The 23,993-nt window shown below is 48.8% G+C and overlaps 1 protein-coding gene across 3 annotated transcripts in view; it reads left to right on the plus strand.

Moving 5' to 3' along the window:
* Nucleotides 1-6,288: 6,288 nt before the first annotated feature.
* The window catches only part of arnt2 (aryl-hydrocarbon receptor nuclear translocator 2), a 43,298-nt gene continuing 25,593 nt past the window's right edge, over nt 6,289-23,993 (plus strand). Inside the window, exons 1-4 of one of the 3 annotated variants that reach the window (XM_062561684.1) lie at nt 6,289-6,809; nt 12,411-12,522; nt 21,621-21,670; nt 22,830-22,881. In XM_062561684.1, coding sequence (XP_062417668.1) covers nt 6,779-6,809; nt 12,411-12,522; nt 21,621-21,670; nt 22,830-22,881 — 245 coding nt within the window. In that variant the 5' untranslated portion in view covers nt 6,289-6,778. Of the gene's footprint in view, nt 6,810-12,410; nt 12,523-21,620; nt 21,671-22,824; nt 22,882-23,993 lie in introns of all 3 variants that reach the window. The other 2 variants (XM_037486642.2, XM_037486651.2) reach the window with 2 other exon arrangements.

The following is a 23,993-nucleotide window of genomic DNA, read 5'->3' on the forward strand; positions in this document are numbered from 1 at the left end:
ATTCAATGCTTCAATGACACTTCATTGCATCTATATAAACAAAATGTTTGAATTAAGGAAGCCAGATTTTCTTCTTGTCCCTAAGGTCAAACTCCAAAAGCATTTCATCCAACATTACTCTGTCAGTCATTTTTTTGGATCCTTCCTGCCTCATTTAAATATCTTTTTACTTTCAAATCTCATTCAGAGACGGACACAATAACGTTTTTCATGTTCTCAATTTCACTATTTTCTGTTAGTTTGCTATTAAGAGAGAATAAAAGAGAGGTCATGTCCAAACTGCAGCAAACCATCTAAACCATCACAATGTCATGTGCTGAATGATGAACCCCACCTGATTAGGCTGATTGTACTTGATTAGCTTAGCATAGTTGGCACACCGCATAAGCGCTGTATAAGTCTTTGGCGCTTGGTTTGTAGTCAAAGAATCATCAAAGAAAAATAACTTCAGCAGTAGTGAAATCAAGCTACTTAAACATAACAAAGCATTCATGTTCGATGAGGGTCAGGACTGACTGTACAGGAAAAGCAAAATATTGATATTAATATTGTCACAGCTTGAGAGGGAGATGGAGAGGGAGGGGAAGATGGAGGTGGAGGAAGAGTACAGAGGTGGAGAGGAATGTGGAGACAGAGGTGGAGACGGAGGTGAAGACAGAGGTGAAGACGGGGGTTAAGACGGAGGTGGAGACAGGTGAAGACGGAGAATAAGACAGAGGTGGAGACGGAGGTGAAGACAGGGGTTAAGACAGAGGTGGAGACAGAGGTGGAGAGGGAGCTGCATGTGCAGCTGCTGGTGTGTGTTTATTGACACTAACTCCGCCCATTACTTGCATCATATAATCATATTGCATCAAGTGTCTACTATTTCTTATTTAGATTCATGATTATATTCAGGGTGGAAAGGTTTGACGATTTACACGACGAAGCACCAAAGTGGACAACTTAAGATAGCAGTCGACTAACTTAAGGTAATGTTACTCTCTAGATTGACAACTTTAATATCTGTAACGTTATCTTTCTGTTTAACCGTGTTACCAGCGAGTTATTTCATTTTCATTGACACTTGATTTTATTTGTCAGCAATTGAATCATTAGTAGACACATAGGTCATTAAAATGAAATGGGAAAACAAGTATTTTTTTAAATCTTATTTCATTTCAAGGGTTCAGCACTAAGTACAATACAACACCTAAAATGCCTTCTCTTTTATTACATTTTAGCTCTTCCTTAGTCTGAACCCAGAAAGACAGACAAAGGACACCCAGGGGACGGTGGTGTCTACAAGGACAGGGAAGCTAGTCCAGAAGAAGGCAGCAACTGTGAATCCCTGTTACGTCTCCCTTAGTCTAGGTGTAAGGGAGCGCAACCCCCGCAAACATGAGCCCTGATGAACGCGGCGACCAGAGATATGGGGTCGTGGTGTGAGTGACGACTACTAACACACAGGCATATGGTGTAAACAAAATAGGAGGTTTATTCTCTCCTTAAAAGGAAAACCAAACAAATGTTCAGGGGAAAAGGGGCTGGGCGAGACCAAAGCAAAGAAACAAGCAAAAAGGGTGAACACTTCCCTAACTGACCTAACCCCCCCCCCCTTTACTCTACCTCGGGCACGGATGAGGCCCGCTAACCAAAAGTACAGGGAGTGGTCCGCCCAGGTCTTGCCTAGTGTATCTAGACAGGCAGTCAGCTACGGGTGGTGTATACCCATGGGTCTCTTCCCTAACAATATCCCCTCCCCCCCCTGCAACACAGGAAGAAAAATGTTTAACTCAAAATAACAGTATACAAAACAAATGTAACATACACACTAACCCAAAGAGCCCACGCTCTGGAACTACCGTTTAACAAACAAACAAATCTCTCTCTCTCTCTCTGAGTGGAAGGAGTGCGGAGTGAGCGGAGCGTGAGGTGAATTGTTTGATTGTGACCGTTTGAGCTGGAATTTCGTTTATTTACGAGTCTTTATGGTGTGATTGTGTGTGTGTGATTTTTGTTTTCTGTCGGTCTTAGTTTGTGCGTGCTTGTAGCCGATCGGCGTGCAGCACGCACAGATGAACCTCGCGGGGCTAACGCGGAAGCACGGCGTGAAGCTCGCGCCGTGCTTCGCGTGTTCCGTGGAGGACTGTGGCTTGGCCGTGGGGGGGTTGGTCGGTCACGGGAGCGTGAAGTCCGCTGCACGAATGAACCACGCGGTTGTTATTTTCGTAGACAGCATAGAGAAGGCGCGCAAGGTGGTGGCGAGCGGCGTGGTGGTGCGCGGCACCCTCGTTCCCGTGCTGCCTCTCGCCGAGCCGGCGGTCAGAGTCACGGTCTCGAACGTTCCGCCGTTCGTACCGGACGATGCGCTGCTCGGCGAGTTGGTGAAGCACGGGACGGTGGTGTCCCAAATGAGGAAGGTGTCCTCAGGTTGCAGGTCTCCTCTGCTGAGACATGTGGTGTCTCACAGGAGACAGCTCCACATGGTCCTCACCAAGACCCAGGCTCTCAACCTGGTGATCAAGGTGAGGATCGAGGGGTTCGACTATGTCATGTTCGCCACATCGGACGATGGGAGGTGTTTCCGGTGTGGTGGAGAGGGACACCTGGCGAGGTCTTGCCCAGTGAAGACTCCCTCCTCTCAGAACCAGAACCGGGAGGGTGCCGGGGGTGCCAGGGAGGAAGGGGGGGCTGGTGAGGCCGGTGAGGAGTCGGGCGAAGGGGTGAGTGGGGCTCAGAAGGTCGGTGGGGAGTCAGGTGAAGGGGTGAGTGGGGCTCAGAAGGCCGGCGGGGAGTCAGGTGAAGGGGTGAGTGGGGCTCAGAAGGTCGGTGGGGAGTCAGGTGAAGGGGTGAGTGGGGCTCAGAAGGCCGGCGGGGAGTCAGGTGAAGGGGTGAGTGGGACTCAGAAGGTCGGTGGGGAGTCAGGTGAAGGGGTCAGTGGGGCTCAGAAGGTCGGTGGGGAGTCAGGTGAATGGGTGAGTGGGGCTGAGAAGGTCGGTGGGGAGTCAGGTGAAGGGGTGAGTGGGGCCCAACCGGTCAGTCAGGTGGGGGAGGGGATGGGCGAAGCCCAGCTGATCGATCACGGGAGGGAGGGGGTGAATGTAGGTGTGGATGGGGAGGTGAATGCAGCCCAGTGGGCGAGTCTCGTGTGTGACCGTATGAAAGAGGGGACGAGTGGGGTGAGTCAGGAGAACCATGGTGAAGGAGTTCGGGGGTCGCCCGTTCGTGAGAGGGGGGTCTCCGACAGCGAGGAGGAGATGGAAGAGGGGGGGGTGGGCTTTAAGGTCCCCCACCTGAAGAGAAAGACGAGGGCCAGTAGAGGAGGCTCTCAGGCAAAGAGGGGAGGGGCGTCAAGCAGAGGGGAGGCGGGGGGTGGGGAGTCCGACTCCTCTTCGGGGTGGGGCTCCTCCATCAGCGTCTCCTCAGGTGGGACGGTCTCCAGGAGGTACGGGGTGGGGCAGGTGAAGGAGTTCCTGCATCTCACCAAGAACGAGAGGGGAGTGAAGCTGGAGGAGTACTTCTCCGATCTGGAAAAGTTTGCTCGCTCCGCCCGACACGGCAGTACAAAGAAAGGCGCAGGAGACTTCACCCAACAGGAGGTCTTCAGGCTGAGGAAGCTCCTCCTCAAGCTCAACCGAGAAGGGGGGAGCACAACCGGGACAGAGTGAGGCGTCAGCCTGGCTGAGGAGGATCGTGTGCGGGGCAACCCGCGGACAAATAGATGCTGGAGGAGTGCGGCGGAGTCCAGATCGTCCAAACTGATTACTAGATAAATTTTATATTATATACCTGTCTAATTTGTATACATATTGCTATTAGTTAATGTAAAAATAAAGTTTTTTTCAAAATCAATCTCTCTCTCTCTCTCTCTCTCTCTCAACAAGATACTCACAAACCCCAACAACGGAAATAAACACAGAACCATGAGGGAGGACACCAGCGAGCCACCAGAAGATTTCTGCAGATTTCCTGTACATGGAGAGACAGGACACAAACCAACACAAACACCCCCAAAACGTAACAATCCCCATGTGGCCACGCTGATAAAAAGACTGTTGGACATTTGTTGTAATAAATTCAATTTGACGTTTTATTTGTATTTTTAAAAAATGTGATTACTTTTAAGTGTGTTTGACACTTCTTTGACTAATAAAAGTATATTATTAAAAAGGCTATTTCTTTTTTAAGTCCTTTTGTCTCGGTTTGGGTCCATGTCCTGTTTTATTTTGTAGTTTCATGTCTCTCGTGTCCCTGGGTTAACTTCACTTCCTGCCTTGTCCTATCTTCCCCTGTGATTGTCTGCAGTGTCGATGATTGTTTCCACCTGTCTCCAATCACCTGCACCTCCCATGTGTATTTAAGCCATGTCAGTCTCTTCTCCCTGGTTGCGTCATTGCATGTTGTGCATGTTCTGCTTGTCTGCATCGTCTAAGAGTCATCGTGTCCTCGGTTTTTCCCCTTTTTGTATTTTGGGTCATTAAAGGTCATTTTTGCCTGAAACTCTGCCTTTGAGTCTTGCCTCTGCCTGCACCCACCAGCCCTGACACTTTTTATGTTAGCAATTCTTAGTAGTTTTATTTTGAAATCTAATACATTGAAATAATTAAATTCTAACTGTGTCATACTGTAAATATAACTTCTACAGTACTGTAAAACCTTTTATAGTAATTAACAGTTCGTGGGCATCACGATAGGAACAGTAAAATAACGGTATGCAGAAATGTACTGTTTATTTTACATTATTATGCTGCTGTTATAATTTACAGTAGGCATGCTGTAGAATTGCTCAGGAAATGTGGCAGCAAGTAGATTATTGTAAATCAACGGGGAAATTTGTTACAGTGTAGGCTTCATCCTTTGAAGCATGCAGCGGAATGGAGATACACCGTGAAGCCCTGCAGTAGTTTTTATGTTTGTGTTACGGTGGATAAAATAAAAACCCTTTTTATGAACTTTGCCATGGTGAGAGCCCTCTTTGAAACAGGTCATTTTTGTGTTCAGTATGTTTGTAGATAATTTCAGTTTTGGACATATATTTGGAAATCAAAGGAGAAAAAAAAATGTCATCCTGTGCTTTTATTTTGAAGGGACAGCGGAGTGTTGACCGATCGATTTGGGTCGCGGCTTGTCATTAAGGGGTGATGGGTGGGTCCCGGAGCCAGACCAGTTGAGAACCACTGCACTAGGGGACATGACCCTTCATTACCATGGACACCCCACTGTAGTTCATCATGGTTTGATCCCACGTCTGCTGTCTCGCTCACATACATGCTCATAGAACACCCAATGTCAATAATTCTGCTGCTGATGCACCATTTCCTCCTGTTTGTGTGAAATGTTCATCATTCAACCTGTATGCTACTGATAGGTATTTCTGCTACCTTACCGAGAGGTGAGAACAACCGCAGACAAGTCGTATATATTTCACTTTGCAAAGGGGAAGCCCAGCCACACAGCGTATGCAGTGTCGACTTCCGACGAACTTCCCTTTACATCAGCCTTTTATTTGCATCCTTCACACATACACAACAACAGGGTGGAACATGGGGTGGGGGCTTCCTCTGTGTTCTAGAGGGGTGCAGAGTTTTTATGTATTGATATCTACTCCTGTGTCAGGGGTGCAGAGTTCATATGTAGTGATATTTTGCCTGTGTCAGGCTATTTGGCCGGGTTACAGAGTTCACAAGCACGCGCTTATGTGTACAATATCTTGTGTCAGGGGTGCAGAGTTCACATGCACGCGCTTATGTGTACAACATCCTGTGTTACAGTAAGCTGGTGCTGTACCACTCCTCAGTTGCACGTGATAAATTTGTATAAGATGTTCCAAAAGCATAAAAATCACCCACCGTGCCCTATCAGCTGCACAGTGTAAAAGATACAAGCATTTATTTATGGACCACCGTGATTAATAACTACAATATTACCAAACTAAATCCAAAGGTTTGCCTCATTGATGTCTTCTAAAGCAATGTTAAATGATTAATGCCAATTAATAGATCCCATCGCTGTGAAAGTGTCTAATAAAGTATGCTTGTGAAAGGTGTTAAAATATATATTGACTTTCAAACCTTCAACTTTTTGATTTTGTGCCAATACACTTTTTCTAATGGATATATTATACTTTTCATGTGATGATTTTACATCTAAATATTCAAAATGAACTGCTTTCTGAATCCTGTATGACCACCCAAAGGCATAGCGCAAAGCAGTGAAATGATAGAAAGTTCCATCTCAACATTATGAAACCACTCAATTTAATGTGTGATGTGGACAGGCTAAAATAGAAGTACTAGAAGGGTGCACGTGCTTGAACATCTCCTCGGGGAGAAAGCCCGGGCTCTGTGGCTCTTCAAGCCCGAGCAGATCACCCCGACAGGCCGGCAGAGCAGTGGGCTCCACATGAAACAACAACGGGCAGAAACGGAACCCTGAGCGGCAGTCCATTTAAACCCCGCACCAGCCGCACTGTGTCCGCATTAATTTATTCAAGCAACCCTAAAATCTCGCGGTGCTACCACTCAGACATCTTGCATTTCACTAAATCTGGTCTTGGAGACATTTTCCATGCAGATACTCTCGCGCTGTCCCTCCCGACTAAACAAAGTTCGCACAGAAAAGGGCTTTTTAGTCGGCTGAACAACGTTTTCGTCCGCGTCCACCGGTGTAGGGCTGTTGGGCCGAGCCTCGCGTGCCAGATTCCGCGGAGTTTCGACGGCCTCTCGCGGGGACACTCAAGCCGTATTGTGCGTCATCTCCATCGCTGCCGTTTGGTTATTTTCTCCATTGAGGAAACATGGCAGCTCCCGCCGCGGTCAACCCGTCCGGTAAGTCCGTCCCAGATGTGTCGGTAGGTGGGAATGTTTGCTGCTCTAATGGAGAATAGAAAGACAAGCTGGCGTTTCTGCTGAAGGGGGCTGAAGCGCCGACAGGCCGCCGGAGCCTGGCTCCACCATCCATCCCCTTCCCCCAACGACCCGCCGTATATACCCTCACGCGGCCCGTTAGGAGGACTTGGTTATTGTGTTGCGATATCATTTGACCACACATTGGTGTTGTTTTTCGCGCCATGCTAAGCGCTATGTGCTCGTTGTGTGATACAAAGGTTGTGTTGCATATCTTCGCCCCGCAGCGGTGCCCTTCATCTTCTCCACCAGGGACATTTTAACGCGGTTGCTCGTTCCTCTGGTTCTCGCCTGTTGATTTATTGCTGCACACAAATATGTCTTGGACGCACCCATATGCCAAACCGTACGTTATTAAACAATGGGACAACGTAATACGGGGGTATTCTACCCTGAGTGACGTCTGTTGCTCCTGGAAAGCAATCTGCGGACACCGGACACCGAGTAACGGCGGATGGATACCGTGTCCCCCTCGGTGCTGTGGCACGGTGACCACGGAGGCCTGAATGGTAACGCGTCCTATCCCGAGCCCTGTGTCTCTGGATCAACTGGCAAATGAAAATATGGAAATGTTCAAATAGAGTCCGGCGTGAAGTCCTCCCGGCGCTCCGTTCGCACATTGTTTGTGCTCATATGAATGTTCTTGAACATGTTTTTACAGTGAAAAGCTGCAGTTTATGTTAAATCTGAGAAAATCTTATTTCAATGGCAGTTTGGATTCAACAGCAGATTATGTTGATCTAATCGGCCTTCCATGAGGTATTCTTTTTACTAGGACCTGAGTTTACTGCCCTGTGCTTAAGGCATCCCAGTTGAATTAAGTCATTGTAAATGTTCCGTAGCCACCTCACATCTCTGTGGAATTCCCCTAACGTTCTTTTTATCTAAGTGATTCCTGCTTCTCCAGATCGGATTCAATAACTGTCTAGTCGTAATCTTCTTGTGGAGGCGATGGAGTCTCTGAGCCACTCACACCTCCATATGAAATCATGTCATGCATGCCGTACCTCATGCTCTGTGCCATCTCATTGGCAATGTAAATGGAAAAGGAATATAAATAAAGAATTGTCTGGTTAACAGCACTGTGGCTGCATACAGAGTGCAGGGATGAGGTGTTGTTAGAATGACAATGTACAGATGAGAACATCACCCTGTCAGATAGAAGATGGGCAGTGTAATGCCTCTTTCTCATTTTAAAGTCAGGCGCCATGTTGGGCATGGTAGATGAGAGTACCTCCATGGATAGAAGCAGCACAAAACCCTTGCAGCCAGGTGCCAGACTATTGCGATGTTATGTTTGTTGCAATGCAATGATCCAGTCAGCTGTTTGAGGGAAGCGTGCAGGGAGAGGTTGGTGAAGCGCCTCTAACCGCTGATGAAACCCAGTTAGAGTTAAGTAATGCTCAATGCTGCTGCACCCAGCTGATCCGTGATCAGCCTTACTGTTTCTCGTGGCACGGCTCTGCGTCCAGGTGGGTGACCTGAGATCAGATATCCAGTGCTGTGTCACAGCAGGATTATCTCCAGCTGGCCATCACCCAGATCCAATTGGTGTAAGAGCGTTTGAAACATGACATGTGAGATGATGATGATGAGGCTGTGTGTTTAGAGAGGACAAGCCTGATCTTAATAGAAAAAGGTGTTTTATTGTACTGTAAGTGTAATGCTTTGTCAACCAGTGGAGTCATTTCTTGAAAACTTTATCTGCTAATACTAATACCATACATCCATATCAGGGTTACATGCATAGAAAGTGAGCGACGTACAACGCTTCAATTCAAAGTCACGTATTGTTAGCTGGAACATCAACCACAACGCATTCAATAATGTCATATTCATATTGAATGATGCCATGAACCCAAGCAATAAGGATTGAAGATAAGAATGATAAAAACATGTAAGCTGATTACAATACATTTCTACCTCTGGACTTAACAATGCTTTAGAGTTTTAAGAAATGAGAGGTCAACCTACACTGATTTTCTAAACAGTATGCATGTCATATCTGACCTAATAACCTTTTTCCAAAAATGATCTCCAGATTAGTTCAGTCTACAATTAGCAGATAAGAATCTTTATCTGCAGCTGTGCAGAAATAGCAGCTTTTACCCGACAGGCTAAAAAAAGAAAGTGCAGCAGAAAGTGCAGCATCTACAGTTGGTTAAGAATTTCAATTTGAGTGGGAAGCTTCACCTATTCTTTACTGACATACATCTTTCACACATGATTAAGAATGCAGGATTGCTCCTCTGATACTGAGCTCATTAGAGATGCGTGGGTCAGAGAGTCACACCCACCGGGCCGCTGTGACAGCCAATAAGCACCGGCCCGCCATCCGCTGAATGTATGCGTCACAGGCAAACAAGTCAGGAGGTGAGGATGGAGATGAGAGAGAGGGAGATGGGAGAGAGAGAGATATTTCAAAATCTGTTTATTGCTCCATTTGCAGGGAGACACAAACAGTCATCTAGTCCGTTTAGTCTTGAAAAGAATAGAATAATAAATTAAATGAAACCAACTTGTTCAGGCACAGAAAACAGATACAAGCCCATCTTCAAAAAAATAACAAACAGCTCCCCCTCCTCCCCCACAGCCCAGAAGTTGCACCTCCATGGAACCACCATTTCAATGATCCTATTTTTGGACAGATTTTCTTGTACACGTACAAGTGTGCTTCTTTAAACGGAAAAAGCTTCCTCTCATCCAAGACGTCAAACCCTACCAGTTTTTAAATGATGTACACGGATCTAATACATTTGTCAGCGTCACAAAAGTAGTCACTCACCTGTTGTTTTGTTAAAGGTTTAATCTAGAAAATAACTTATATCTTCTAGGGAGTAAAGATCTGTTTTTAAAAAAAATATCCACCAGCAGATGTTGTGGAAGCCTCTTGCTCCATGTCTGTTGCAGTATGACAGCAGTATGTTGCTCGTCCTTTGCTTGCTTCTGCTGCGCCTCGTCCTCCAGCTGTGGGTCAGTGGCGCCCGCCGCCGTGCCTTGAGATCCGCGATCTGCCCTTCAGCCGCCGCAGGTTCGTCTGCCACGGGTTCGCCCACCGCTCCGTTGGCCGTGGACGCCGTTTTGCCCAATACTGGATCTCCTTTAGTTTATGCTCTGATGCTCGGTCCATCTGAAGAAAGCCTTGTCCCATCATGGACCTCTGGCTTTCTAGTGAAGTATCGGGTCTTGTCTTGACAACCCTAATGGTTTAATAAATGTCTGTGTGTTTTTCTGATCGTTCCCCTGGAGTATGAATAGTTCATTTTAAATGGTGAATGTGCACAGGCGGTTTGACACATTGTTGGGTTGGAAAAGACATGTGGAACGAAGACAGATTAAAAGATAAGAGAGCGAGGACAGAAACAACCTTGTCGGAGGGATAGGAATAATTCATAAGGAGAAGGTACCCTCCTCTGTTGCTCCTTAATGCGTTTCCCCTCAGGGGGCTTGAGCTATTGGCTGTGTGAACATGTGACTGAGCCTAAAGACGCTGGCCGTGAGAGACTCACCTAGGTACTAAGTAACATCTCTGGCTTCTCATTGTTGGACATACATTGAGTTAATGTCAAGATGTCAACATATGTCTTGTACAAGCTGGTTTTGTTAAATAGTTTCATATAAAAACATAGTGGTCCTCAAAGTAAGATATGAAGATTTAATGTATTGGTTCTACACTACAGCAGAGACCAAATCTGTCTACTGCTGAACATCAGTGGTAGTTCCTTTTGATAATAGTGATGTTGGGGGAGTCAGTCTGGTGCTTTGTTCCCTTGGTTTACAACTGCTGAGAGTGACCTGAATGGTAGTATCTCACGGGCACACACACACACACACACACGGTGCAGACGTGGGGTGGTGTTAACTCAAACCCACTCCATGAATAAATGACTTGGACGGCACTTCGGTGTGAGTGTGCTTCTGTGGGGAGATGTGGAGGGGAAGGAATGCACACTGTATCAAATATTAACTTTGTTACTGGGTGCGCTGTGGCCTATTCATTGCATCTGACGAAATGAGTGAGTGTGTGCCAAGAGGAAAGCAGCATGGACAACAATGCATTTGAGAGGGAAGAGAGAAAGATGGACGCTGGACTGAAGCGCACTGCAGTTCATCTTAGCTGCTGCTCATGCTCATACAGCCAGCATGTATTTTACATGAAATCATAATTCTTCAAAAAGTCCAGATGAGATGAACATATCCAGCTTTTGTTTCTGAGTTTTGTGTTCTGTCAGTACAAGCCATTTTATTTTGGTGGGTGGGTCTTAAAATAGTTTTGATAAGTATATGTCTTTGAAAGTATCTTTTAAACACTTTTTCTACTTTAAACTATTGCTCATTTAATAAAATAAATCAAATCACTTTATTGCGTTGTAGTTGGGACAACTCATGGCGTCTAAACAATATCAATATTCAATTCCAGGCAGATATAGCAGCAATATCCATGAGCATTAGTGATTAATCAGCTCAACCATATTGAGTAACAGTGTATTCAACATATAAAACAATGTATATATTAGGGCTGCAACAACGAATCGATGAAATCGATTAGAATCGATTATTAAAAGCGTTGGCAACGAATTTCATTATCGATTCGTTGTGTCGCGCGACTATTATCTTTGAGTTTTAAAAGAAAGTTGCGCGCCCCGCGCAGAGCTGAGAAAAAAAAAGTTGAGCGCTCGCGCAGCAGAACATCGGAGAGACCCGTACTACTGTTCTGAAACATGCGGAGGAAGAGAAGCCAATGCGACCTAAATATTTCACACTGAAATGGGGGGTGCGGGTCCTAGCGGGCAACGGGGGGGGGGGGGGGGGGGTGCAGCGCCAGTAGTTTTACGTTCTAATCGCCGCGCTCGACTTCAAGGTGTAACCTTTATTATTGTTCGGTCTGAAACAGCGCGCCCAGTGACGGGTGGTGCAGCAATATTGTTGTCCGGGTGGAAATCAGGATAAAGGTCGGTCCGGGATATTTTCGGGAGGGGCTTTGAAATTCGGGAGGGTTGACATGTCTGATTGTAAGATATGCAAAAGCGACATGGCCTGGCACGAGAGCACCACGGGGATGATTCATGATTTTGTGCCTAATATATTTAATTTGGCGGCTGTAAAGTATACATCATGCGATGTGTGTATGTTTTTTGTGTTAGTCCATTTTATTTGCTTACTTAGGGATGTTCAAGGAGCAATCTGTTAGTGCAAAAGATATTTAGGAAATGCACAGTCAGTTCTATTTTTCAATAAAGGGTTGGAAATTAATGTTTTTACATTTTTAATTTTTTTATCCGATTCATCGATTAATCAAATAATCGACAGATGAATCGATTATTAAAATAATCGTTAGTTGCAGCTCTAGTATATCTAAAATGAAACACAAATGGATGATGATGTTCTTCATTGATTCCCACTGACCATCCAGCCTGGTTCTTCATAAGGGTTCAGAGCGGTATCACATACCAGGGGACATGTGTAATGGTGGTGCTGTGTGACGGAGGCCTCTTCTAATCCCTGTGTTGTTGTCTCCTCCAGAGATGGGCAGTGAGTTACCAGGCACAGTGGCGATGCCGGGGGCGGTAGGAGGCGGTCAAGTGAGGATGGGTGGAGCGTTGCCAGGCCGTGGGGGCAAGAGGAGATCTGGAGGGTGAGTATCTTCCCTGCTGACGTGCCACTACTGATACAAACCATTTCTACAGCAGGGTCTGAATCAACAGCTTAGACACACAGTTATCCTTTAGTGCTGCTGGTCATGCTGGCTGTTCCAAATGCTCCTTGTTGCTGATTTTCTAGCAGCCCTGTTAGAAAACCAGCATAGGGGTGCACGTTATTTATTAACCTAGTAGTGCTGTTTAAACCGCACACCGGTTGATGAGTTACGTTACAGTTCATTGTTTTTTTCAGGCATGCTACTAAAAGCAAATGACACCTTGAGATTGAGAAGGATCCTGAAAATGATGTTAACTCGTAACTAAACCTAATCGTACAGCTGTAACATGATGGATATAGGTATTGTTGGTGCCATCTGGTACGTTAATTGAGTCACATAGTGTTTGGTAACAATGGGGATCAAGGTGTGTTCACAGTTTAGTTTGGGAAATGGAAAGAGGGGGGATGAGAGACAGAGTCATATATTTGGGTATTTTAACTACAGATTTTTTTTTCAGAATATTTTAGTCAAACATAGTGGCGGCTGGTGGATTTTTTTTTTGGTAGGGCCAGCCAATCAGTTTCAATGCAAAAAAAGGGGTATCAAACATGCATTATTACTTTGCAGCTAAATATTTAACATTTATTCCACCAGTTTAACATAATACAGGCATCTTACTCAAACATTTCAGTATATCAATGAATATAGAACAATACTCAGACCATATCGTGACTATTATAAATATCCAAATTTAAATATCACATAAAACATATAATATACTAAAAGATACGTATTTTACAACATATTTATATAAAATCTATTAGAACATGTATATGTAAATATTGAGATGACGTTAGCGTTAGCGTGTAGCTAACTAGCTAGCTAAACCTCCCAGGTGTAGAAGAAACTCATTTCGTCGCTCATGGGTCCATGCTGCTTTTAGAGGGATCAGATCGGTGGGATGTTAAGGGATCAAAAGATTCTGCCAACCAAATGTACAACACAAAACAAACTGTGCGAACTGGGGATGTCAGGAAAACCATTAAACTGTAATGAATGGAACCTCATTTGACAGGTGAAAAGCCTTTTCTGGTGGTGCATTAGTGTGGAAGAAGCTTTGTATGGGTTAGGGGCCTTGTAAATCTAATCCTAATCCTCAGGGGCCAAATCATTTAACCAGTTTACATGCATCAGGACTACACAAACATGAATCAATAATAAACATACGTGGTGCAGCAAGCCATCAAACTCAGCAGAGACGTGTGTGTCTGTATGTGTGGTTGTGTGTGTCGTGCATTTCTGTAGCTGCAGCCAGGCGTGCTGCACGTCACAAATCATGTTGTTTCACTTAGTCTCAAACTCCAAGCCAATTGCGGCCCTCGGGACGATATTTTGTTGCCCACACCATAATACGAAAGTTTAATGTTAGTCCGGCCCGTGAGTTTTATATTGTAGCCATCCCGCTGTTAGCTGCTGTGTGGGACAATGTTATGATTAGGGTTGGGTATCGAGAATCGATTGGAATCGGGACTAGCTTTGCGATTTACCCGGTATCGTTCAAAAGTTTAAAATTCGATTCCTAGTTTCGATTCTCAGTCCGCCGGCGCCGACCGGAAATAGAAACCGCTGAACACCAACGAAGAAGCGTCTACCGGAAGTGTTGGCGTAACAGAGCGATCGAACATGGATAGCGTGCGTCGGCGGTCAAAAGTGTGGTTACACTTTTCGAAACAAACCGAAAACTCGGCAAAAAACTCCCGGTTGTTGTGAATTTGTGACGCATCAGACCAGTGTGCGCGCGGGTGCCGGGTGGCCCGAGCGGAGCTGTCCTATCTGTTAAAATGAGCAGTGAGGCTGGCGCTGCAAAGAAAAAAAAGATTGTGCTAGCACCCCCCGCGTCAACCGCTAGCACCCCCCCCCCCCACCCCCTTGTTCATAGTAAAGTTAATAAATTGATGGAGAAGGTCAGACTATTTCCTTCAGAAAGACCTTTGGCTAGCTAGCTCATTAGAATATCTTAAACTTAAACTTTTTTGACCCTGCCTCTTAAATGAATCGGAATCGAGAATCGCTGGGAACCGGAATCGAAACAAGGAATTGGAATCGGAATCGTTCAAATTCAAACGATACCCAACCCTAGTTATGATGTTCTGGTTTCCTAATGTGTGTGTGAATGCGGCATGCATGTGAGTGACATGGGGGGCGGGGTTGTGTGTGTTTGAGTGAGTGAGAGAGATTGATTTTGAAAAAACCTTTATTTTTACATTAACTAATAACAATATGTATACAAATTAGACAGGTATATAATATAAAATTTATCTAGTAATCAGTTTGGACGATCTGGACTCCGCCGCACTCCTCCAGCATCTATTTGTCCGCGGGTCGCCCCGCACACGATCCTCCTCAGCCAGGCTGACGCCTCACTCTGTCCCGGTTGTGCTCCCCCCTTCTCTGTTGAGCTTGAGGAGGAGCTTCCTCAGCCTGAAGACCTCCTGTTGGGTGAAGTCTCCTGCGCCCTTCTTCGTACTGCCGTGTCGGGCGGAGCGAGCAAACTTCTCCAGATCGGAGAAGTACTCCTCCAGCTTCACTCCCCTCTCGTTCTTGGTGAGATGCAGGAACTCCTTCACCTGCCCCACCCCGTACCTCCTGGAGACCGTCCCACCTGAGGAGACACTGATGGAGGAGCCCCACTCCGAAGAGGAGTCGGACTCCCCACCCCCCGCCTCCCCTCTGCTCGACACCCCTCCCCTCTTTGCCTGAGAGCCTCCTCTACTGGCCCTCGTCTTTCTCTTCAGGTGGGGGACCTTAAAGCCCACCCCCCCTTCTTCCATCTCCTCCTCGCTGTCGGAGACCCCCCTCTCACGAACGGGCGACCCCCGAACTCCTTCACCATGGTTCTCCCGACTCACCCCACTCATCCCCTCTTTCATACGGTCACACACGAGACTCGCCCACTGGGCTGCATTCACCTCCCCATTCACACCTACATTCACCCCCTCCCTCCCGTGATCGATCAGCTGGGCTTCGCCCATCCCCTCCCCCACCTGACTGACCGGTTGGGCCCCACTCACCCCTTCACCTGACTCCCCGCCGGCCTTCTGAGCCCCACTCACCCCTTCACCTGACTCCCCACCGACCTTCTGAGTCCCACTCACCCCTTCACCTGACTCCCCACCGACCTTCTGAGTCCCACTCACCCCTTCACCTGACTCCCCACCGACCTTCTGAGTCCCACTCACCCCTTCACCTGACTCCCCACCGACCTTCTGAGTCCCACTCACCCCTTCACCTGACTCCTCACCAACCTGCTGGGCCTCACCAGCCCCCCCTTCCTCCCTAGCACCCCCGGCACCCTCCCGGTTCTGGTTCTGAGAGGAGGGAGTCTTCACTGGGCAAGACCTCGCCAGGTGTCCCTCTCCACCACACCGGAAACACCTCCCATCGTCCGATGTGGCGAACATGACATAGTCGAACCCGTCGATCCTCACCTTGATCACCAGGTTGAGAGCCTGGGTCTTGGTGAGGACCATGTGGAGCTGTCTCCTGTGAGACACCACATGTCTCAGCAGAGGAGACCTACACCCTGAGGACACCTTCCTCATTTGGGACACCACCGTCCCGTGCTTCACCAACTCGCCGAGCAGCGCATCGTCCGGTACGAACGGCGGAACGTTCGACACCGTGACTCTGACCGCCGGCTCGGCGAGAGGCAGCACGGGAACGAGGGTGCCGCGCACCACCACGCCGCTCGCCACCACCTTGCGCGCCTTCTCTATGCTGTCCACGAAAATGACCACCGCGTGGTTCATCCGTGCAGCGGACTTCACGCTCCCGTGACCCACCAACCCCCCCACGGCCAAGCCACAGTCCTCCACGGAACACGCGAAGCACGGCGCGAGCTTCACGCCGTGCTTCCGCGTTAGCCCCGCGAGGTTCATCTGTGCGTGCTGCACGCCGACCGGCCACAAGCACGCACAAACTAAGACCGACAGAAAACAAAAATCACACACACACAATCACACCATAAAAACTCGTAAATAAACGAAATTCCAGCTCAAACGGTCACAATCAAACAATTCACCTCACGCTCCGCTCACTCCGCACTCCTTCCACTCAGAGAGCGAGAGAGAGAGAGAGAGAGCGAGAGAGAGAGAGAGAGAGAGATTTGATTTTGAAAAAACCTTTATTTTTACATTAACTAATAGCAATATCTATACAAATTAGACAGGTATATAATATAAAATTTATCTAGTAATCAGTTTGGACGATCTGGACTCCGCCGCACTCCTCCAGCCTCTAGTTGTCCGCGGGTCGCCCCGCACACGATCCTCCTCAGCCAGGCTGACACCTCACTCTGTCCCGGTTGTGCTCCCCCCTTCTCTGTTGAGTCTGAGGAGGAGCTTCCTCAGCCTGAAGACCTCCTGTTGGGTAAAGTCTCCTGCGCCCTTCTTTGTACTGCCGTGTCGGGCGGAGCGAGCAAACTTCTCCAGATCGGAGAAGTACTCCTCCAGCTTCACTCCCCTCTCGTTCTTGGTGCAGGAACTCCTTCACCTGCCCCACCCCGTACCTCCTGGAGACCGTCCCACCTGAGGAGACGCTGATGGCAGAGCCCCACCCCGAAGAGGAGTCGGACTCCCCACCCCCTGCCTCCCCTTGGCTCGACGCCCCCCCTCTTTGCCTGAGAGCCACCTCTACAGCCTCTGGTTTTCCTTTTCAGGTGGGGGACCTTAAAGCCCACCCCCCCCCCTCTTCCATCTCCTCCTCGCTGTCGGAGACCCCCCTCTCACGAACGGGCGAGCCCGAACTCCTTCACCATGGTTCTCCCGACTCACCCCACTCATCCCCTCTTTCATTCGCCCACTGGGCTGCCACACCTACACTGACCCCCTCCCTCCCGTGATCGATCAGCTGGGCTTTGCCCATCCCCTCCCCCACCTGACTGACCGGTTGGGCCCCACTCACCCCTTCACCTGACTCCCCACCGACCTTCTGAGCCCCACTCACCCCTTCACCTGACTCCCTACTGACCTTCTGAGCCCCACTCACCCCTTCACCGGACTCCCCACTGACCTTCTGAGCCCCACTCACCCCTTCACCGGACTCCTCACCGACCTTCTGAGCCCCAGTCACTCCTTCACCTGACTCCCCACCGACCTTCTGAGCCCCACTCACCCCTTCACCTGACTCCTCACCGACCTTCTGAGCCCCACTCACCCCTTCACCTGACTCCCCACCGACCTTCTGAGCCCCACTCACCCCTTCACCGGACTCCCCACTGACCTTCTGAGCCCCACTCACCCCTTCACCGGACTCCTCACCGACCTTCTGAGCCCCACTCACCCCTTCACCTGACTCCCCACCGACCTTCTGAGCCCCACTCACCCCTTCACCTGACTCCCCACCGACCATCTGAGCCCCACTCACCCCTTCACCTGACTCCCCGCCGACCACCTGAGCCCCACTCACCCCTTCACCTGACTCCCCACCGACCTTCTGAGCCCCACTCACCCCTTCACCTGACTCCCCACCGACCATCTGACCCCCACTCACCCCTTCACCTGACTCCCCGCCGACCACCTGAGCCCCACTCACCCCTTCACCTGACTCCTCACCGGCCTGCTGGGCCTCACCAGCCCCCCCTTCCTCCCTGGCACCCCCAGCACCCTTCCGGCTCTGGTCCTGAGAGGAGGGGGTCTTCACTGGGCAAGACCTCGCCAGGTGTCCCTCTCCACCACACCGGAAACACCTCCCATCGTCCGATGTAGCGAACATGACATATTCGAACCCCTCGATCCTCACCTTGATCACCAGGTTGAGAGCCTGGGTCTTGGTGAGGACCATGTGGAGCTGTCTCCTGTGAGACACCACATGTCTCAGCCGAGGAGACCTACATCCTGAGGACACCTTCCTCATTTGGGACACCACCGTCCCGTGCTTCACCAGCTCGCCGAGCAGTGCATCGTCCGGTACGAACGGCGGAACGTTCGAGACTGTGACTCTGACCGCCGGCTCGGCGAGAGGCAGCACGGGAACGAGGGTGCCGCGCACCACCACGCCGCTCGCCACCACCTCGCGCGCCTTCTCCACGCTGTCCACGAAAATGACCACCGCGTGGTTCATCCGTGCAGCAGACTTAACGCTCCCGTGACCCCACCAACCCCCCCACAAGCCGTGCTTCCGCGTTAGCCCCGTGAGGTCCATCTGTGCCTGCAGCACGCCGATCGGCTACAAACACGCACAAATTGAGAGAGAGAGAGAGAGAGAGAGAGAGAGAGAGAGAGAGAGAGAGAGAGAGAGAGATTTTTTTTGATTTTGAAAAAACCTTTATTTTTACATTAACTAATAACAATATGTATACAAATTAGACAGGTATATAATATCAAATTTATCTAGTAATCAGTTTGGACGATCTGGACTCCGCCGCACTCCTCCAGCATCTATTTGTCCGCGGGTCGCCCCGCACACGATCCTCCTCAGCCAGGCTGACGCCTCACTCTGTCCCGGTTGTGCTCCCCCCTTCTCTGTTGAGCTTGAGGAGGAGCTTCCTCAGCCTGAAGACCTCCTGTTGGGTGAAGTCTCCTGCGCCTTTCTTTGTACTGCCGTGTCGGGCGGAGCGAGCAAACTTCTCCAGATCGGAGAAGTACTCCTCCAGCTTCACTCCCCTCTCGTTCTTGGTGAGATGCAGGAACTCCTTCACCTGCCCCACCCCGTACCTCCTGGAGACCGTCCCACCTGAGGAGACACTGATGGCAGAGCCCCACCCCGAAGAGGAGTCGGACTCCCCACCCCCCGCCTCCCCTCTGCTCGACGCCCCTCCTCTCTTTGCCTGAGAGCCACCTCTACAGCCTCTGGTTTTCCTTTTCAGGTGGGGGACCTTAAAGCCCACCCCCCCCTCCTCCATCTCCTCCTCACTGTCGGAGACGCCCATCCCACCATCGAGCGACCCCCGAGCTCCTTTACAGTCGCTCTCACGACTCATCCCACTCGTCCCCTCTTTCACTCTGTCACACACGAGACTCGCCCACTGGGCTACATTCACTTCTCCATTCGCTCCTACACTCACCCCCTCACCCACCTGACAGACCGACTGGGCCCCACTCACCCCCTCACCCACCTGACCGACCGGCTGGGCCACACTCACCCCCTCACCCACCTGACCGACCGGCTGGGCCACACTCACCCCCTCACCCACCTGACCGACCAGCTGGGCCACACTCACTCCCTCACCCACCTGACCGACCAGCTGGGCCACACTCACTCCCTCACCCACCTGACCGACCGGCTGGGCCACACTCACTCCCTCACCCACCCCCTCAGCCACCTGACCGACCGGCTGGGCCACACTCACTCCCTCACCCACCCCCTCACCCACCTGACCGACCGGCTGGGCCACACTCACTCCCTCACCCAACTCTCCAACAACCTCCTGGGCTTCCCCAGCCCCCTCTTCCTCCCCGGCCCCCCCAGCACCCTCCCGGTTCTGGTCCTGAGAGGAGGACTTCACTGGACAACCCCTCGCCAGGTGTCCCTCTCCACCACACCGGAAACACCTCCCATCGTCCGATGTAGCGAACATGACGTATTCAAACCCCTCGATCCTCACCTTGATCACCAGGTTGAGAGCCTGGGTCTTGGTGAGGACCATGTGGAGCTGTCTCCTGTGCGACACCACATGTCTCAGCAGAGGAGACCTACACCCTGAGGACACCTTCCTCATTTGGGACACCACCGTCCCGTGCTTCACCAACTCGCCGAGCAGCGCATCGTCCGGTACGAACGGCGGAACATTCGACACCGTGACTCTGACCGCCGGCTCGGCGAGAGGCAGCACGGGAACGAGGGTGCCGCGCACCACCACGCCGCTCGCCACCACCTTGCGCGCCTTCTCCACGCTGTCTACGAAAATAACCACCGCGTGGTTCATTCGTGCAGCGGACTTCACGCTACCGTGACCCACCAACCCCCCCACGGCCAAGCCACAGTCCTCCACGGAACACGCGAAGCACGGCGCGAGCTTCAAGCCGTGCTTCCGTGTTAGCCCCGTGAGGTCCATCTGTGCGTGCTGCACGCCGATCGGCTACAAGCACGCACAAACTAAGACCGACAGAAAACAAAAATCACACACACACACACAACCACACATTTACACTAAAAGATCCGAAATTAAACGAAATTACAGCTAGAAATCACAGTCAAACAATTCACCTCACGCCACGCTCCGTTCACTCCGCACTCCTTCCACTCAGAGAGAGAGAGAGAGAGAGAGAGAGAGAGGGGAAAGAGAAAAGAATGGCTTTGGATGTGCGGAGAGCAGGAGGGTGAAATTCTTTTCGTTTTCGTTTTCGGCCCTCTTTCATGTGACAGCGCAGGTACGACGAGCACAGGTCCCAGAACGCACATAAAACGATGCTTAAAACAGCACACACATGTCACTTACAATGCAGTGGGACTTATTTAGGCTAAACTGCAGTGACGGTATCAGTCTGTGTGTCAGATCCACAGCTCATCCCGGCTCAGATCCCCATGCTTTCAACAGAGAAGCGTGTGTAATAGCAGCCGCTACAGCTGTGTCTGCCTGTGACTGGGATGTGGGGACGAAATCTGATGGGAACGCATTAACCCCCCCCCCCCCAACCTACAGAACCGTTCATGTTCTTCAATATTCTATTCATGTTCAGAATAAAACAACTGTTAGTAATGACACTTGAGAAGTTTGGATTTTTTTGTGGAATACCTGATGCGGCCCAGCCTCACCCAGATACTGCCTCCAGCGGCCCCCAGGTCATTTCAGTTTCAGACCCCTGATAGGATTCTCATTGGTATTTACCCAAATTATGCTTGCCTTATCTCATTACCTTAACTACATTCCTTCTCAGATAAATTGATGCCACCTCAGTAGCTGCGGTTACACATTACACAAAATTGCGTCACTGCGACTGGATCACAGTGGAAGGGAAATGACCCGATATTAGTATTTCATCAGCACACACAGTTGAACTTCTCACGGATGTCTTATTTCTGTTGACGTACATAAAAAAGACAGTTGGCAAGACTTAACAGAAGTAGTAACAAGGTTTGCTGTGGTTGTTTCCCAGAATGGACTTTGATGACGAAGATGGAGAGGGACCCAGCAAATTTTCCAGGTGAGCTTGTGTAAAGCAGGACGTTCTGTCTGGATGTCTGAGAACCAGTTCCTGTTTCAGGGTATCTGCAGGTGGGCTCAATTACAGCTCACATATTAAAGTATTTTATTGCACTCAATTCAACAACGAGGTTGGAGCACGTAAACAAACTTGAACATGAGTCTTCTTTTGACTCTGATGAATCTCAGCCTAATGTCAGGTGGAAGGAATGGAAGGTGTTAAAGAACCCTGCAGATACCCCCTTGTGTGTACTGTGACACCTCATGATTTCCATTATGTGGTTTTCTTTTTAAGAGTTACTCTACTGTTTCTCTGTCATGTCGAGCATCCTCACATTTCATTTATTTTGCTTTTCAGTCCTAACAAGTATGTAGGTTGTTCATGACAGTAAGTGGATTTGTTTCTGCTAGGTTGAGTGGGGTCAGTGAGGAGGGGGAACTGCTGTCTGCGGGGCACTGCACACTTGACAATGGACACTAAAATGCCATGTATGATTTATAGCGCTACAAGAAAACTCAATATTGTCAGTGTAGAGGTTTTTCCTCTCTGCATGAACTCACGCATTATTAGCTATTATTGTTATGTTCTCTCTGCTTCTCAGTGTGTGACTCTCAGTGATGCACAATGCCTTTGGGCAGTTTAGGCCACAGAATGAAAGCAGCTGACGCAGGACAGTGTGAACATGAACAGGATATCTCCACATTCTAGCTTTGGTTGAGTTCATGCAACAAGTTATGGCTATTAGTCTTTGTCACAGCTAGTTTCTTTGTATTTAAATAGAGGTTAACTAAAAATAGAGCTTTTCTTACCCCCTTTATTTTATTTGTATACTATGTATAGACTACTATATAGTTATTTAGTTGCATACGAGACTCAAAATTTCTACTGCTTTTTCTTTGCTTCTATAGTCTTTCTCCACTTTAATAAGTGTACATAGTACTGTAACTGCGGCTTTTTGTCCTTTGGGGAAATGCCCAAAGGACAAAAAGCAGCAGTTACAGTAATTTAGTTTGGTTCAGTTGGCCCATGTTCTTCCCATCAGTCTTTGAACATCTACTCTCATGTATTACAATGAATGCATGTGGAGGTGCTACATGAAGCTGTTCTACCTGTATGTATACCTTGTATTACATGCTGTGCCCTCTCTTGTCTGTAGGTATGATGATGATGATGATGATGATGATCCTGGTGGGGATAAGGAAAGATTTGCCAGGTAGGCCTTGCCAGCTAAGACCACAGGCTCCACAGACTGCAGTGCCAGAGCACTACACACCTGCTCTGACCGAGGACAGGAAAATACGGGAAGCTGGTGCCAAAATGTGGATTAAGTCAATATTTGATTTGATTTGATATTTGATTTTATGAGGAAAAAATGATTTAATTGTCGGTATGTTGCATAGCACATGTCTGGTGACACAAACTGTTCTACTATGCAGAAAGGAACCTTCATAGGATATCACAGAAATGAAGCTCTTTCTGTTCAATCACATGGCAGTCTTACAGGAACTCGAGGCGCTCCCTCCGACTCTCAGGGTTCAGTTCGGCCTAATGGTCAAATCGTTGAGAGTTTGAGGGCTCTCTGGCAGACATTTTGAGCCCTGTATGTATCACGTCTCATCTAATGAAGATGTTCAAAATAGGGAGTAGGAAGTATAGAATAAATATCACAATTGTACATGATATTTTTGAAGTTGTCATGGTAATGTCTCCCAGTCAGTCAGTGTTTGAGAGTGTAGGTTTTAAGGTCTTACGGCCTCAGGGCACACTTTGGTACTGGCCCTCCCTTCACAAACGTCTCCCATGTTTTTCTAACAAGCCGATCGGTCTTAAAGAGTCTTAAAGAAACTGAACTTCTTAGACTGAAGAATAACACAAAAGGGAAATGTGATTGTACATTAAGCATGTAAACATGTTCTAGTAGAAATTAAAATACAACAGCAGTGCTTCCCCAAGGTTTCTTCAGGGTGGGGGGGTAGTAGTCGGGCAAATGGTCCGGCCGACTGGGGGAGGGGGCTATTAGTTGGGCAAGCTGTGTACTCACTCTGGAGCTCTCTGCCCCACTGCTGCGAGCGCCACACAAACATATTCGGGACATATTGATGTCAGTGTGGACCTGATAACAACAAAGAAAATAAAAATGATAGATAGTTTCAAATTCTGTTCAGTATTTCCCCTAAGTGGATGGGGTCGTCCTTAAACCAGGAATAATCTTATTCTGTGTCAATCTGTGTCAATGAAGACAGGAAATACCTTAGACTCAGTGTGTCACCTGATGCCCACAGTGTCAGACTGTAGCCATTGGACAGTGTTCATTTCGTTGACAAA

This window comes from Pungitius pungitius, chromosome 4 (genome assembly GCF_949316345.1).
Source record: "Pungitius pungitius chromosome 4, fPunPun2.1, whole genome shotgun sequence".
Classification (NCBI taxonomy): Eukaryota; Metazoa; Chordata; class Actinopteri; order Perciformes; family Gasterosteidae; genus Pungitius; species Pungitius pungitius.